General features: G+C 39.1%; 1 protein-coding gene across 1 annotated transcript in view; it reads right to left on the bottom strand.

Annotated features, from left to right (window-relative positions):
* Nucleotides 1-18,803, bottom strand: part of LOC133997515 (1-phosphatidylinositol 4,5-bisphosphate phosphodiesterase beta-4-like) — a 67,480-nt gene that overhangs the window by 23,965 nt on the left and 24,712 nt on the right. The window contains exons 4-6 of the mRNA XM_062437125.1: nucleotides 7,530-7,627; nucleotides 2,933-3,013; nucleotides 2,254-2,313 (exon numbers count right to left, since the gene is read on the bottom strand). Coding sequence (XP_062293109.1) covers nucleotides 2,254-2,313; nucleotides 2,933-3,013; nucleotides 7,530-7,613 — 225 coding nt within the window. The 5' untranslated portion in view covers nucleotides 7,614-7,627. The remainder of the gene's footprint in view (nucleotides 1-2,253; nucleotides 2,314-2,932; nucleotides 3,014-7,529; nucleotides 7,628-18,803) is intronic.

Genomic DNA, 18,803 nt, shown 5'->3' with positions numbered 1-18,803 from the left:
ACCAGTTAACTAGAGCTACAAATGTGACTCAATAACTGAATAAAGCTGAGCCTATTACTGCTTCACCTCTTGATGGACCTACACTTTACATGGCTTTTGCTAAAAAGGGTCTTGCTTTCACTAATAATCTATCAATGACATGATCTAATTTTACATTAAATCAGAAAAACAGCAGTATGTATGTAAAAAACAAAGAGCTGTACTGCACTCCTGTTAAACTGGTAAAATAGAAAATCCATGAAAACATTCTCTCAGTGTCAGCACGACTACTCCCTCTCATCTTTTCAATCAAATTTCACTCTGCCACCATCGTCACCATGGAAGATAGTAATGTATTTTTGTTATATGATTGAATTAACAGCAACAGGCAACAGGCCCTGTCGTTTTAAAACCTCAGCCAGCAATCATCCTATGACATTCATCTTTTCTCGTTCATTGGATTATCTGAAACAGCTCTCGGGGCTTGGGTAACCATGTTAGCCTCTGAGAAGAAGCCCTGCTATCACTTGTTCTTAGTCTGCTACTTGCAGAACAGCATACAGCGTTTCAACAAACAGGAGAGGCTGCTATCTGCCTGCAGTATCTGTATACGTGCCTTTACACATGTACATACACACGTTCACACTGAGGACCAGATACACAGATCACCACTTGCTGTCAACAATATGCAACCTGCTAATGGCTGTGTACACACCAGTGTTTCCCGTCAGGCTTTTGACTTTTAGTGGCTTGGCACGTTTACATCCTAATTAGGAGCATCCATCCACACTTGTATTCCCATAAAAGCTTTGATGATTCATCTAGTCTGCACAACGCCCAAAACTACAATGTATCATTGTTGAGGCTAAACTGTGATAATCAATATTTGATATACAGAGAAACCATATCGTGTATCTGGCTCCATATGGGCTGATATCAACTGTTTAGTTGCCAGCTAGAAAAAATACAATACATAATAATGCAGCTAGTTGGTGCACATGGCTATTTCAAGGTCAGTTTCCTACAGTCTCACTGAAAAAGAAAAGTGTAAATCTTTACTATTGGTTTACAAATCCTTGTGCACGCTTTATAAACCGTGCTCTTGAATTCATAATCCGTCACCATGGATTTGTAAACTGTGTGCATGAATTGGAAATCCATGCGCTCAAACGACTTTTGTCTCCAGAGAACAAGAACCTTCAGTCAATAAGAAAAAAAAAAATGCTGCAGTAAAAGTGAATAAAACTCAGGATTATGATACCCTGTGGTGTCCGCCAACATATTGTTTAGTATTGGTTTCTTTTTGCTTTTTCATACTGGGCAGGTAGGACCACAGCATATAGGCAGAAATAGCAAAAGGACTGAAAATCAGTTTACCACGAGTAAGGGCAATGAGAAAATAATGCTACAGTTACAATGATCAAAATTTAGGATTGTAAATCTATGAAAGATTGATTGATTGAAAAATTTATTGAAAGATTTATTCAATGATTCCCCTATTTATGTTTTTCAGTTCATGAATTAACTTGAAAATGACTGAACTGCCCCATCTTCAGGCGTCACTCCACTTTTAAGGTGGACCGGAAACTTCCAAAGAGAAGCTGTGAATAAGCGGTCAAGTTTAGCATTGTCCATCCAAAACCTGTGTGCACAGTTTGGTTTACAAACCCGTTACGGATTATGAATCCAAGAGCAAAGTTTATAAACCGTGTGTACACATTTGTAAACCTAGAGTACAGATTTACACATGGGTGGGTTTTTTGTTCCTCAGCTGACCCCCAGAGGGGCTCAATCGTTTCCAATTACAGGATTAGGAAAAATCAGTCAGACAGAGACAGAAGGTCTTATACCTGTGATCCCAATGTGTGAAGTCCTTAAGCCAGTGGTGCTCTGACAGACCATCATAGTAGATATTATTCCTCTCTGGGTCAAAAGCACAAGCCAGAGCTGCAAAAAATACGTTTCAGATATACAACCTGCAGCTCAACCCAGGCTTGTAAATATTGATGAGTTAAAAATTACATATTTATGTTCTTGAAGTGCCCTGGGTGAATCTGGTATTGGAAAGAGAAGCTCAATCGAGAGAACTCAACTGAGAGTCCCATATCAGCCAGTCAATCCATAGGATATGTCACTAAATCCTTGGCTGATTAAGGACGTGATAGTCTCCCCAGATTTTTACCACGATTAACACTAAAAGAGCAATAGAGCAAACGTTAAGGTGGAGGGGGCAGAGAAGCAGAGGCAAGGAAATGGTCTTTTCTGAGGTCTCACCTTTGGGACAGCACCAACGCGAATACTGTTAATGAGCGAACACTCGAGGACCTGGCCTTCCTGCAGCAGAGATACACAGACAGAAAGAGAGAGAGGGTGAAAGAGGAGGAGTATGCAGAGAGAAAGCAGGAGAAGAGGGAGACAGGGAGTGGTGGGGAACACACAGGTCACTTTGTGCATTGTGTCTCTCATTTAATTACATAATACGTATATCATTACTGCACTATGCAAAATAACAACCATTTCTATTTTCTTATGTAACTGTTTATTTAATTTAATTTTATGTGTGTGATGGTGCTGGACTTCAATTTTCCCTCCCTAAAATATCTCTTATTCTTAAATTAAATACATTCTGTTCAAATGACTTGGTGGTCAGGTGCTGTTTATTAATTTATTCACTCTTTTGTCCTTGTGTTGAAACAATGTTGAACTATTTGCTTTAAGCACCGGACTATTTGAGTAGTAAAAAAAAGATCCTTATCCTTGGGCTGCTGTTGCAAATAGGAAGAAGTGTTTCTATTCAAATTCAATGTCAACAAAGAATAACACAGTCCAGAATAGGTGTGTTCATAAACATGTCACCCGACTTCTGTCCTAAAGCAAAATAATGATCATGATTAGGTTTTTTGCAGGGAAGACTCAGCAGAATAGAGAATATACAAAAAGGTGGATGTTGTACCTTTCCTTCACTCTTCCATGTGATGAAAAAGCCATACTCGTCCACTTTCATCTGACAGTTGGGCTCAAAGAAGTACGGGTCCTGTAGAGGGGAAAAATTGTTTTTTTAATAAGAGGAGAGGGTTCATCAATCACAATTTGATTTAACATGGCAAGACATTAAACAGCCAACAAGTTAGTTACACAGAGTCTACGCAACCAGACAGACGAAGCACTAATTCATTTCCTAAGATGTACCTGCCTGCACACACACACACACACACACAAACACAACACAAAAACACACAAAGAATGTGCAAACACATTCAGTATGTACACACACATGTTGTGTGCAGAGGAGATGAAACATATTGTTAGAGCAAACACAGAGTGAGATAAATGTGACCGTCATGAGCTGTTAAATGCAATCATCTGGCTATAACACAGCGCTGTACATCGGAGACAGGGGACAACCCTGGCTGAGATGCGTGTGTGTGTGTGTGTGTGTGTATACATCTGTGAGGGATCCAAAAGTGTGCTTACTCAGCTACTATGAGGCTACTGAGCACACATACTTCAGTTCTCCATCTATCAGCTGGTATGCAACACGCAGCGACCCCTATCTAGTTCGACAGGAGTGAAAATCTACTAACGTTAGCCTGCTTATCTTACCAAAACATTTTTCACTCAGTTCAATCAGCCACTAGAAGCTGTGATCGTGAAGCTGTGGGATGTGTTTGTAAGTTTAAAAAAAAATTCCACTCAAATCACACATCTGACAAAAACAACACCTAAGTGAGAAAAAATAGATTAGGAGATGGCTGCTAGGTCACGCTAACTCTAATATTAGGAATAGGGAACAGTGTGACACACTCGCACATACCCACATTTAATTTATTATTTCAGGATGTTGCTGCCGTGAGATACACTGCTGCAAATAGGAATAAGCTGCCTTGTTATTTGGTTGTTCTTACTGTTCTACATTGTCATTTCAAACCACCATAAAAAAAACAGAACAATACTACTTCCATTTAGATAAGAGACTGCAGTTAAAAGCTTGACTCTCTTTCATCTCAATTAGGATTGACGCAAGCTTCAGTTGCACATTGTAAAACAAACTCTATGAAAGAGACGGTACCAAATGAGGCCTCCTTCCTGTTAAAACCATACAGCAGGCTACTGTTACACTATGAGATGACTTGTTCTTGTAAAGCTCGAAGGTTTACGGGAACACTCCGTTCTTCCACATGCAAAAGAACAATTAGCTAAATATCTCTCTGCAAAAAGGGACGGACAGATACTTTTGGTTGTGGCAGAACTCAACATGTGTACACTATTTCCTAAGTGCCTGGGCAAGTGCAGCTAAGAGAGAGAGGGTGTGTGTTTTTTTTTGTCCCATTCATTACGACAAAAATAACCAGACCATTTATTGTTTATTAACTACCTTCAATGAGAGCTAATTGAGGAGATTACAACACACACAAACACTCCTTTGTTTACATCGACATGAATGATCATCCAAGGGACATAAAACAGACACACACACGCGGCACACACAAACACACACTCACTCACTCACTCCCTCATGCACATGTGCCCTCGAGCATTTAACAGGCAGCAAGATTGGCTGGGAAATGAAAACACAGGAAGTATTTCATGTCATGCCACTCTGACTCTTCTGACCAGCTGGTTGCTCTGCGGATAATGACTGAAACCCTACAGAGTTCATTAATGATTTTGAATGCAAAAACGAAAAGGCAATAATTCTCACTTCATACTTTTTTGTGATTATAATGATGTAGTTATTTACCTTACATCCCAATCTAGCTGTAAGTGTTCACACTGTTTTGTTTTTCCATTTATAATATTGTATTATACAATGTAACTTTCTTATGATATTGCTATTCTTAATAGGCTTATATTACCTCATCTTCTAAGTATTACTTTTTTCTGATCTGCTTTGTTCACAGTGAGGTAACACAGCTATATTTAGCAGGTGAATGTATTAAATGGATGACGGATGATTTTTTGGCACTGTACCCTTGTGTATATATATCAGCAAATTCAGTGTATAACAACTGGTAACTGAGCTTTGTATGAGTTACAGTAATATTTACCAATACTAGATTATATGTTATAAAATAAACAGAATGAATAAGCAACAGAAATGTGTGTTAATCTGCTCTCTTTTAAGTGTCTCACAATTCTGCCTTCATCAACTGTCTGTCAATATGAGGCTGCTCAGTCCCCATGGAAACCAAATACCAGACACACCTTAAGTGATTGATTTCCAATCGGTGAAACAACGACTAAGACACACACACACACACACACACACACACACACACACACACACACACACACACACACACACACACACACACACACACACACACACACACAGAGAGACAGGGGAGGCCATTTGGCTAGTAGCATGACTGATAACTGATGGCCTCTTTCACCTTTGACCTTCCTGCCTCCGGACTTGCCAAAGTGGGGGGAAAGTCATCTGAAATATCTCACTCCTGGACAAAAGTGATGAATAATTGGATGATAACAAATGGGCATTTAAAGCCTCCTCCACTGTGTTGTACAGAGTTGAAGTTAAACAAAGAAGGTAAAGAAAAAAAGCAGACTAAACAGGATTAGGGAGTTATTAATCGGATGTCTGGAATATAAAACTGATCTGAGGAGAGGGAGGTGATAAAGACATCTTATAGTACGCTCAGAGACTCCATTTCGTGACAGAAGTCCATTTGTAAAGCTCCCTGAAAAGCACACAGACACTCCAATCAGGCACACAGACAAACACACACATGCATATTACCTGTCTCTACCATCTGTCACTCAATGGGGTTTCAGTTGCTGGAGATTGTTTTGTAGGAAAAAAAAAATCTATGCCGTTGAGCATATTTGCCTGTGTTTGTGTGTCAGTGACCGAATGAGAGGGACTGATAAAGAGCATGTGAATGTCTGTGGGTGGACTTGGCATATGTCAGCATGTGTTCTAATCGACGCAGATGTCCCCTGCAGGCTTTCTATTTTCCAGGAAACAGAGCGACAGCGATTCACTCACACTCACACACAAACAGATATAGAGTATTAAAGACTTGACAATAGACTATTATCTAAATGATTCTCCTCTTTGCTGCTCAGATAAAATGAAGAGTAATATCAGTTATGACAAAAAGCTTAATTAATGCAACTGACAAATGCGAAGTCCTAACCCTATCCTGCCTAAGCCAAGCTCATATTCACAGAAGCAACACACTGAGGACAATCTTCAGAAGCATGCCGGCCCACTTTGACATGGCTGCAGATTTGACTATGCTTTTCCCTGCGCTATTTCAAGTTTACTTCTCTGGCTGAAAGGGATCCTCCTCCCCCCACTTGTGCCCATATAAATGGAGAGGACTGAGGGGATTTCCTGGTGTGTGCAAGGGTGCGTGCATGTCAGTGTGTGCGCGCGTGTGTGTGACACACTTTGCCTCTTCTCGGCAAATGTCCTAGCTAACTGTCCTGATTAAGTTAGTCAGAGGAAACATGGGCAAAAAGACAGGAAGATACACATAGGGTCATATATATACGGATACACACAAGACACACATTGAGCAAGATGAATATTTGGTGACACTAATGTTATTGACTAATGTCTGAATCTTTCCTAATTATATTGGTATTGGATTCACTTGTGGCTACAACTCAGTGATTATTCAATATTATTCAATTATATTCTTATCACTGTTTATAGCTTTTCAAGGATTTTGTTGTTGTTGCTTTGATCCGTCTTATTGTTTACCATTTAAATGTAATGTTATCATTTTCCATTTTTCAGTGGAGTTATTAGTTATTATGACACTGACTTCAACACTGCACTGTGAGCACTGAAGGATCTCTACTGGAATCTGCATTTATTTACTCTTTACTCTCTAAAATAGCATTTCCCCACATTTTCTACTAATTTCAATCTTACTGTTCAACTCCACTTGTACTTAACAATAAACCAATACATAACAATGAAGTAAATGATTAATGGTCTGTGTTAAAATACAGAACAGGCTCCATCACTGACATCACACACACAGATAATCTCTTCAGTGCGCTGGTTAAGACCCTCAGTAGATGCGTTGCAGACAAACAGTCGCCACACCAAAGCTTCTTAATGAGCCTGATCAATGTGAACTGCCTACAGCTCGACTTCTGACTACTACACTGACGTATCAGGTTATAAAAGAGACACGTCTGCTCTGTTACACGTGTGTGTGTGTGTGTGGTTGTGTGTGTGTGTGTGTGTGTGTGTGTCTGTCCACACTAATGACTGACCTGGGGACGGTCATTAAGGTGAAGGATGATAATAGGACAGAGTAAATTATCTATGTCAGTATCAACAAGGTTAATGACAATCTCATAGCTGGTAACATAGACCTCACACACCATCAAGGATATTAAACTTAAATCTTAAATGTATCAGAACATCATGTGATGATGTAATCAGTCATGAATCTTGCATAAAAGGGTTACGAGGCTGTTTATTTTTACAGTCAGAGCCTGATATATTTTCATTAAAATGGTAAGAACCTCATAAACATAAATATCATAGAGAAATATGCAATTTTTACCTCATCAAACCGGTCAAAGAAGCGACCCTCCTGCATGTACTCAGGCAGGTGCTTCTGCCAGTTGAACTCGTAGGATTTTGTCATGGCTGCTCACAAACCTGAGACACAAATAAAATAGAAAGAGCAAGAGAAAGAGAGGCAAACAGAGAGAAAGAGATAATCAGTCAAATATCTTTAACAAAGAGGTGCAAAGGCTAGTGGTGGACGCTGGTTATGTGAACATTCATATTTGTCTTCCTCTTTCCTGTTGTCATAAAGAGATGCTGAATTCACTGAGCACAGCTACTGTACGTGGCCCTCCAGGGGCCCATCCAAAAATATCCTCTGCTGTGAAAGAGTAATGAGATAACGAAATAGAGTAACATGTAAGACCTGATGTGCTGGAGTATTGTGGGGTTAAACACATACAATAAAAAGGGTGAGAGCAGATACTGTAGTCGGTGAGGTTGTCAGGGTGTGTTTACATTACCAAAGCCCACAACACATCCAGAATAGGAATCTGACAACCGTTAAATGGTTTAATACACCACAAGTAATATGTTATAATAGTAATAATAGTTTTCTTTTCATTAAGGGGAATAAATACAGAAAATTGAGTAATTAACAGGTCGCAAAAGTCCCCTTCAGCCAACAACTGTCTGCATCCACAGTAATTGCTTCATGTAAAATGTAAAGGAGATATATATGAAAAAGAGATATATATGTGAAAAAGTGGTAATGTATACAGCAGCGGTTCTTGGGGTCGGGGATCCTTGAAGGGGTCCCAGGGGGGTCCCCAGAAAAATGGGGAATATTTGAATTTCACTGTTATTTCATTGACTAGTTTGCCCAATGAGAGAATGTATAAGAATGACTATTCTGTTCATTAGTTTCACTATCTTCACTGTTATTCTTTGCAGTATTAGCAGTTATGGAATAACTAAATCTTATCAGACGGGGATCCCTCAGACTACAGCTAATCTAATACAGGTCCAGTGTGTATCAATGTGGCGATCTTTGACACCAGAAAGGTTGAGAACCACTGCGGTGCATACAGGGAAGAAATGTAGGCGTAGCTATTATGTTATTATGTAACACATTAGTTTCACTTCAACAAAAGCACTTCAGTAAGCATTACACGAAGCATTGCAATTAAACATATAGCTCATTTATCATTAATCTAAGGTGATTATTTTCATTATTAATTGTTTTTTCAATTAATCATTTTATACGTAAAATGCCAAAAAAAATATAGGAAAAATACCAGTTATTCAGAGTCAAGGTAATATGTTCAAATGTCTTGTTTGATCTGACCAAGTTAATCAGTTTTCTATCACGTATAACAACGTTTAAAAAAACATTACATCATCATATTTGAGAAGCTGATACCATTGAATGTTTGCTAATCATTGCAGCTCTACATTTATTTGACATCTTTACACATGTGCTGATTTCAGTTTCTCACGTTGTTATTGTGTATGTTTTAATATTTGATAACCATATGAATGACACTTCCAAACCATCAGGTAATGAAACATATACACTGTATGAGACTGTATGCTCCATGTACAAAATATGCAATGTATGAACATGGTTACTTACCAAGACATACTCTACTCTGCAATTCAACTTTAAAACTGCAGTAACTATTCAAGTCTGACATTTTTTAGTAGTCATACTTATCTAATCTCTCCAGACTCTCTCTGCACAAAGAGACTGCCTATTACTTTAGGCAGTGTGATTTTAAACACATTTGTAATGATCTATTTAGTGACAAGACATAGAGAAAGATCATGCAGTTACTGAGCAGATAAAGAGAAGCACAAGTTTTAACAAATATTTTGCATCTCAGGACAACCCTCCGCCACAGCTTCTCCAAACAAATACCTTATTCAGCCGCACGGTATTTCTGTTTTAACAAACAAGGCAGATAGTGCTGTGGTGTTAAGTTGCAATACAGAGTGCAGATATATTTTCCTACTGGTGCTTGAAAGAAAGCCAACCCTAGAAAACTGTTGTGTTAGTAACAACTGGAGCAATTTACTGTGAAAGACACAGTTTCTCCACCGGTAGCCTCATTACACCAGAATGCATCGGAGCTGTAAGACATACAACACAAGTAGTTAAGTGTAAGTAGACGAGGCGGGTTGAGGGAACGTAGGTGCACCACATCATCACAGGAAAACCCCTGGGTGGGACTGAACAACACAGGTTGAGCATATCTGACAGTTAAAGAGTATCTGAGGGTGGAATTTTCCATTAAGCCTACTTTTATCTTGCACTTGGCCTAAAACAGTCTGGATGTGCACTGTACTCCACTTCAAATATAAAAACTCAGTCAGGCTCGATTCATGTGACACACGTGCACATGTATCATCACGTAAGACATCCAGCTCAGGGTAAGGAGAGGAGGGGGTCCTGACAGGAAACTATAATCTTGTTGATGACACCACCCACCAAAATATAGGCTCCCTTTACGTCAGCCTCAAATGTGTCAAGCAAAACTGAGAGGGAGAAGCACACTTGAGAATGTGACACACTATGTATAGTCTAAGAGCTCAGCCGCTATTAAGTCATTATGGGAATACTCTGAGGTGTGATATGATTTTGATTTGGAGGTCTTTCAGCCTATACGGCTACTCTAAGATTCCTTCATGATAATAAATGCATACAGACACTTTCAATCTGATTGGCGTGTCTGCTATTTTGTCTTATAATACTTCTGAAGGTGCAATTTATCTTTGATATCTTCGCCACAACTTTTAGCAGTGTGTTTAACAAATGTACGCACATTTCTTTGTGTGTGTAAGCACCCTGCAGATATTGCAGAGATAAAAGTGCCACATTCCATGCAGAAACCACCCATTTTCCTCCCAGGGATAAATAAAAGGGAACTGGATGTTGATGGCTTAGACTACAAAGAGGGAGCTGGAGGACGAGCAGAACAGAAAGAGAAAGAAATGGGGATAAACAGAGTAAGTGTTAGAGAAAGATGGGAGGATAGACAGAGAGGAAAAATGAATGGGCTTAAGGGAAAAGAAAAAGCAGTGAACTAAAAGTAAGAGATAGATATAAAGTCAGTGAGAGGTAGGAAGAGGTGAGGGACAGGGAGAGATGTGACAGAGAGATGAGAGATGAGGAGAGAGCAACATGAGAAGCGTAGAGATAAAACAGAACAGTTTTGGGCAGGGAGAGATGGACGAGTGAAACAGCTGTGTGTGACAGAGGCGGGCTGGAGAGGCTGGGGCTCGGGGCGGTGAGTACCAGGGGGGAATGTCTGCTTTTGATGTGGGGAACACAGATCACAGACAACATCAACAGAGGCTGCAGAGCACTCCTGGCTGGGTGGGCTACTGTCCACCCCCGGCATGACAAATGCAGCTGAAGCCACGTTTTTTAGATGTCTGTGGGCTGTCATTATGAAAACGCAGAGTGATTCGGTAAGAGCGCACAATTATACAGCAGCTAATCAGAACTGATCTCACTCGTACATGAGGGTTCATTAAAAGATGTAATTACCCTTGACATGGGAGGTGAACCCAACAGAATACTAGAAAAAAAAAACATGGATAGTCCTTTCATATAGTGTTCTGTTTAGCTCATTATGGGCCCTGACCCAAAAGTGCAGTTTGTTATATGTCACAGAGCTACAGGAGGTATAGCAGCCAGGCCAGGTTGATACACATAGTGATGTCAAAGAGTGGCAAACTTCATCAAATCCAGTCCTCTACAATCTTGAGTGTACTACCAGCGGTACATAATGCAGACACACACACACACACACACACACACATCCTGTTAAGGCGATGAAACAGATGCACACTTCCTGTGCAGATCAAAAACTGAGACCACACAGAGCGCATATAACACAACCCAAACTACTGTAAATCGGCTGCAGCACACCATCCAAATTTCATTCAGTAATACTAAACCAAACCTGACAGACATGTTACATATTCCAAAACCTGATTTAAAATGATTCAGATAGGAAAAAATCACATATCTAATTTAGACTAATTGGGTTGTGCTGTCCTGTCTGATATTAGCCTAGATCTCTCAACAGTATGCATTAGATAACATTTTCCTCAGTGGGATGAAATCTGTCCAATAGCAGCTCGGCACGCTGAGGTTCTGTAAGGCCACGCCAGTATGCACATCGGGCCTCTGAGCTCCTGGACGTGTGAGTGTGCACGTGAGGAGCTGAGGGAAGCAGAAGGAAGCGAGTAAGGTCCGAGCCCCCTGTCCAACCCCTGACAATGAGATAATTACGATAGATAGGAGCCCCGTGAGGCACACTGTTCCCAGCTTCCTCATCTAAAATGGCAGCTAGGGTAACACCCAGCGGTCCCACACCTCATAAACTAAAATTAGGCTACAGCTACATCAGTCAGCCAGCGGTGGAGGGGTTGACTGGGGACACACTCAAATGGACACAAGAGAGCAACACACAAAGAGGCATATCTGACGTGGCTGCCATAATAACCAAAGCTCTCCTTCACTGTAATACACAATAGGTATTAAGTAAAGAGCTCTAATGTTACAAATAACATAATTTGCGGCTTTGTATTATCAAGTGAAACCACAGAAAACTGAAGGGGGAAAACAGGCGTTTTTAATGAGGCCTGATTTTACGCTTCATTTAATCTTACAGCACAAACCATCACCTGATGTTGTTGGTGCTATCATGTCACATATGTCATCATGAATACATTTAAAATTTGAAACCCTCTGAGCCCATGTTTTGGATAATACTGCTACACAAAAATGTCCACTTATGGGAAATGAGAATCTCCAGATTTAAAAAAGCCCAACACAGAAGCAATATCTAGATTAACAAGAGGTTCAAAAGGGGTTTCATTTTCAAAATGTTTTCTGATAAACCAGACAATAAAGTTTAATTTAGAGTTATGGGTTACCAGTTCCAATACTGACATTATTAAAATAAGACTTAAAAGAAATAATCGCCTGAAATAATAAATTAAGACCATATCCTATTCATTACTTATGTTTCTGTACTATTAGATATGATCCTCCCAAGGCTGATAACCAGAATATTACATGCAATACCGTACATACTGTACACTCAGTCTACTTGGCAAAAGGTTTCCACTTCTAAAACCTGATTTATAACAGCTGGAACAGGACAGTGTGGTCTATCAGCGGAACTGAACAAAAACCTACTGCATCAATGGCTAATAAAAAGTACTAAAACAGTATTTTCCTGCCTCAGAAGCAGGGAAAAAATGGTTTCTTCACTCAGTGTCAGATTCAAACAGCTGGTTGTAGTTAGCGCTTAAGATAAGATGTGATGTATATCACGATCTCCATCATGCAACTTGACAGTGATTCCCCGGGTGCTCATTGTTTGACCATGTATGGTTTGACTTTAAAATACTTGTCTTAGATAAGATGTAAGATGGACCAATTATTTTTGCTTTATTTTTGTATACAAAGTATATTATGGATTTACTGTATATCTTTAGGACCAAAACTGCACAACTCCAAAACTTAGATCTGTTTTTTCCACTTTTAATGGGTTTCTCCTCACTTCTTGTCTTTGTTAAACTATGCCTTTCTTGGACCTCTGTACTGAGCACAGGGATGAAACTAAAGTCTATTTTCTTGTCCAACTGTGGGTATTAATGATAACAACTATATTTTCCAAAATGTCAGACTTTAAAGTACTTGGCTAGAGGGGTAGCTTGATATTAACAAACATGCAGCAGACAATTTTGCCACCAATAATTCCACACCACAGGCTAGCGTCTCTAAATCAAAACATTATCCTTTGTTGCATCTCCCATCTCATACCGCATCTCTCATCTCTCACTAATCTCCTGTCTAATAAAAAAAGCATAAACACTGACTCATAAACTCCATTTCACTCATGAGCATGCTGGAGTACTGCATGTACATCCTCTAAGTATTTAAGTAATGTATTTCAAACATAGTCTTGTTCTATCTCAGGCTGTGACATATCAAATCAGGAAAAAAAAGATTATTTAGTGGTGAACTTTACCTACACTGACTCATCTGTCTATTCTGAGAAAAGATGAAATGGGATTATTTTCACCAGAGATTTAGAGCAGCCTATCAGTCATTTACATGTTTCCCCCTCACTCTTCGCTTACAAAAGCAGCACTGCTGGCAGGTGTCCACAGCAAAAATAAAAAAATAAAAGTTAGTGTTTATTATCAAAAACACTGATGAAACAGAAGAACAAAATAAACCCTGGGCAGTTCAAGGAAACCCAACTCAAAGCTGGTGGGAAAAAAAAATCAACAGATAAATCCTGCAGCCTCACAGCAAGCTGCTACTGCTGAACACTGACTTTTACATTCTCAGCCTCACCTGGCTAGAACGTACCACCTGTTCAGATAAGCACAGGGTGAGCTAAATAATACAAAGCTTTCAACTAAGACTAACAACAACCCAAAAAACATTAATTTACTGTAAGATTTCTTTGTTTCAATTGGCATTATAAATGACCTCCAGTACAGGCACACAAGTGACAGTTATACCCTCCCTCTCACAACTTGACAGTGCCCTGTCACTCCCTGCTTAGATGACCTAACAATGCACACCTGTTTTCACTATCCTTGACTGAGCAAGTTATCTACACCAACAGCACAACAGGTATTTTGACAGGACAAGCACAAGTGAAACTGGTAACATTAGCAACGGCTCAGTTTCATTCCTGTGTTCAAAAAGCCGTACTGGTGAACCATCAAGTAGCTACCATACAGCAGGAATGAAATTGAAATAAAATGAGTAGGATTTATCTGCCACTCATGTTATTAATTGTGCCTGTAATTTTCCTGCTTTGACATGTCAAAATGCCTGCCGTGAAAAAGGTCTATTAGGTTGACTCCTTTCACCCCAATCATAACACAACCTGAAAAAACAAGTGTTCTGTTATTTGTGTAACCTGACTGATAATAAACACATTAAATTCTAGACTGAAAGGAATGATTTAACACAAAATAACTATAAATCTAACAGGGCCTGGTAGAAAAAGAAACAGCCATTGAACCTCGAACCTATTATACACACTAATCTGATAAACAGCCTGCACTTTATGCTGAAACTTTACATCTAAATGGTAAATTGACTGCATTTATATAGCACCTTTCTAGTCCTCTGACCACTCAAAGCACTTCACACCATGCCACATTCAGGGGAGAGCCAGGAATCGAAGCGCTGATCTTCTGAGCCACAGCCGCCCCTCAATACTGTCTTTCATTTGTTCATCAGGGATTTGATATACATGTGCCTCATGACTACTGACAACTTCAGCCGCAAACTCTAGGAACCTTGAGGAGTGTCAAGAGAATTGGGTTTGTTTAAAGACAAGCTAAGCGTTTGTGTACATACTCTGCATACACAGTAATGCAGCATCACAATGTTCAATGCTGTTCCACTGTACAGCTCCACATTTGTACTGTTGGCTTAGTCAGGTTTTACAAACAAACAGAAGCAAGACAAGTGTATTTGTTCAAGTCAGATATAATGCCTACTGTATGTCTGGCAGGACAGCAGCATGTCATTATTTTCCCCTATACAATGGAACATGTCGTCATATGACTGTCTCGTTGCTGCACCCTGGATTCTAATCTGAACAGCACATATGACAAAGTGTCATCATGTCCTCTTATCTGTTTGTCTAGGATATTTGCCTTGTCTCCCAGCTATAGAAGCGAAGGCACCAGTAACATCCCTCTAATCTTTCTACAAACACAAGGCTCCAAACTCCAGACCAACAATGACAACATGAGTGTAGAGTGTGCTTTTGTGAGTGCAGTTAACAAATTCAGAGATAAAACTATAAGTACTTCAAGTATTTTGCTTTTCAATTAAATACTGTACCCCTGTATGCATGTCTGCAAAAAGCTGTTGAAAGTTACCTCAGCTGACCCCCTACACTGTTTCATACTGTGCCTCTCCCTCAACAATAGCATCAGTCTCTCTTTTCTCACTATTAGGGTCAGAGCAGCCCTTGAGGCTGAAGCCATCTTAGGACATCTACCAACTCACCTACATTGACTCTCTGATACCCAACACAAATCCACCGCTGCGAAGAATGATTTTCATATGCACCTGCTGAATTGTCAAAAAGCCAAAGATGTGAATTTAAATCTGTTTGTTTATTAGCTCTGATAATCACCCTCTAAGATAGTTTACACAAAAAAGTGAACTTCCCATTTTGATATGGAAGAATAGAAGAATAGTAAAGTGCTCTCAATTAATCACAAAGTTTGAGACACAAATCTAGAGCAACAGTATTTATATTTATGATTAAAATGTTAATTCTGCGGCTAGTTTTATGATTTTGTGATCGATTTGAATGATTATTGTATATTTTTGACTTTACCAATTATGATAGATGATTAACTGCAATACAAATTTAAATGGTGTATCTTTGACCCACATATAGCAAATAATACTGGATCTTGATGCACTCAGGTTACCATTATACACATATTCTGTCAGATGTTCTTCAGTGCATAATATTCATATTGAGATCACATTCAGGTCTAGACAAATACCAGTGATCATTTCCCAGACATCACCTTGTCAGTTGACAAAAACAGGCTGTTTACCTCAGTGCACAGAACACAACAGTAGCTCTGCAAGGGCTGGAGGTCAAAACTCTTCTTCTAACAATGATTTTGTGGGGCTGATTTTGTGGATACGTGTCCGGACTGCATTTGTATGTGCAGTATGTTGCACACAAGTGGCAATATAAACTTAAGTGCTGTCAAAAGCTCACTGAAGTTGAATGCAAGTTAATGCTGGAGATATTTTAAGGGTCGTCATTCATTCCTGTGCTTTATATTTTAAGCACGTTTTCAGCACAATAATACACATAACAAATATAATGTGCAGTTATTGACTCTGTTGTGGGCTTTGGTAAAAGTATAAATAATTAGATTTTTAAAAGTTGCATTTTGAAGTTTGCCTTTACTTTTTCACTTAAGTGATTAATTATGTTACATTTGATTAGATTTAGTTTACGTATGACAATAATGCAACTGCTACCAAAACTGTGAGTGACAGTAGGTTAAAATGTTCAAGATGTTTATTGGCTTACATCAATCGACAATTTTCATGATAATCCTTTTAGCATGATTAACTAAAGTGGATTTGTGTTTTTTGTTGATTACTTGCTGCTTGACTCGCAACTACCAAACACAAATTGGGTTCATAATTCTGATGCATCACATCATATTGCAATTCAAGTAGCATCTTAAGAATTAAAAATTAAACAGCACTTTGGCAGACATTCTGGAAATGTACGTGGTTGTTTGCTACTCCTGGGGTTTTTGGATGAGGAGAGAAAGACAGAGAGTGAACATTGGAAAAAGCATGATAATAAGAGAGAAGTTAACTTTTTGTGCAATTTCTCTCTGCCTCTATGCCTTACAATAACCAGGAAGCTAATCAATTTCACCAAACCAGTCCCACGTATGCCCAAACACACGTCTATTTGGTTATTTTACAATGGCCTGGTGTTGGTTGCACAATATCTAATCACGGTAAGCACACTGGATCATTATCCAGTGACGCTCTGAATACATTCACTGGTTGAAGAGTGTCTAGATTGAAGTCTTATTATTCTCAGTACAATGTCAGAGCCAGAAAAATATGAACATTACCTCCAAGGCTGAGAGCAAAATGGAAGTAAATGAAACAGACTCCCGTAGACAGCAGACAAACACTGTGAGAGGTTCATGTTGTACTGCTGTACATACACATACTGTGTCTGTCAGAGGTTAGACATGACACAACTTTTAATTTTCAGCTAAGAGATATATAAGAAAGGTGTTCATTTAAGGATAAAGTAAATTCTGAAGACATACAAGTAGTCTGTGGTGTTGTATTTGCATTGCATGCGTTTCAACAATGGAAACTGGGAAGTGTTAAACCCAAGTTCTAGTGAGCGTGTTCCAAAAATAGGAAAAGGTGGCACATCTCAAATTTTCTAGTTAAGAAAGACAAAATACTAACATTTCACTTGTTTGTCTCAAGTTATATGTGAGTTATTTATTTGGCTCACATCACTTAAATGTTAGTTATTTGTCCTCCTTGATTTTTTAAAATATAATTTTAAGGCGTTCTTTGATTATGAAACCAACTGCTTATCTCAAAAACACCCTAAATATTATATCCCAACCTAACACTTCAAACTATGGACTCAAAAAGTACATTTTTCTTTTATCATCACATTTCTGACACACTTAAAACAAAAAACTGAACATAAGCTTCAGGAGGGCAGCATTTCCTGCACGATTATTGGACTGCATAATATTATACAATCGTGTGTGATATAGTGTCCACCTCTTGACGTGGCATGTTTCCAGTATTCACAAAAAGAGGTAAAGCAGGAAATAAAAGAACATTGATCAGGTCAACTAGTTTAGTTAAACACTAAACAGTCTGTGCTATGACCTCCGGCAAGACAACCACCAACCAGGATACACAGGAGAAGAAAAGGACACGCACATGCTTCATATCCTGGAAGCAAACTTCAACAGGTTTGCTGCTGTCTGAGGTGACATTTATTCAAGATCACAGACAGACTAAAACATTCTGGTGGTGGCAGTTTTTCTCTATTGCATTACTTTGAATTAGATTAAATCCTGCCCTATCAGATGGAATCCAGTTAGCAGAAGGGTTCATGTTTGCCCATACTTATATACCTCACACAGCACTTAGACTGTGACACAAAGCGATACCATAAACATTCTACTGTTTACATTGGATAAAAGTAGTCTTTAATTCAATGAGAGCACTCAGCCTGGAATACAGTGTTTTTATTACAGCAAGAGGACCTCTGAAACAGCACATATGGCAGCCAAATCAATGTTGCTATCGCCTGCTTCTGTTTTTCATTTCATTTAGTCATTGAACAGCAGGGACAGTGATCGCTAAGTAAACATGTACTTACCTTAACAAGGATGGAGATCCTGCATGTGTGTCTGTATATGACCTGTGTAAGATGTTTATTTTCACTGGTTATCACACCTCCTTTTGTTTAACTACAGCCTAATGTAGCACGTGGGCTACATTTTACACAAAACCTAGCATGCAGGAAACAATTTCTGCAAGTGAAACATATGAGTGGACTGAAGAGTGAGTGAGCAGAGAAAAGTTGAATGGTGAAAACAAACTGCTACTTTAGAAATTTTCTGGAATTCATGTTCGCTTGTTTCACTTGATCTACATTTGTGTTGCTCACTGACTGTTGAGTGTCAGCTGAGGATTCGGTGGGCCCTCTAGCAGTGCGTGACTGGT

Source organism: Scomber scombrus, chromosome 17 (assembly GCF_963691925.1).
Source record: "Scomber scombrus chromosome 17, fScoSco1.1, whole genome shotgun sequence".
NCBI lineage: Eukaryota > Metazoa > Chordata > Actinopteri > Scombriformes > Scombridae > Scomber > Scomber scombrus.
The sequence above is the reverse complement of the archived record's forward strand: the minus strand, read 5'-3'. Positions and strand labels throughout refer to the sequence as shown.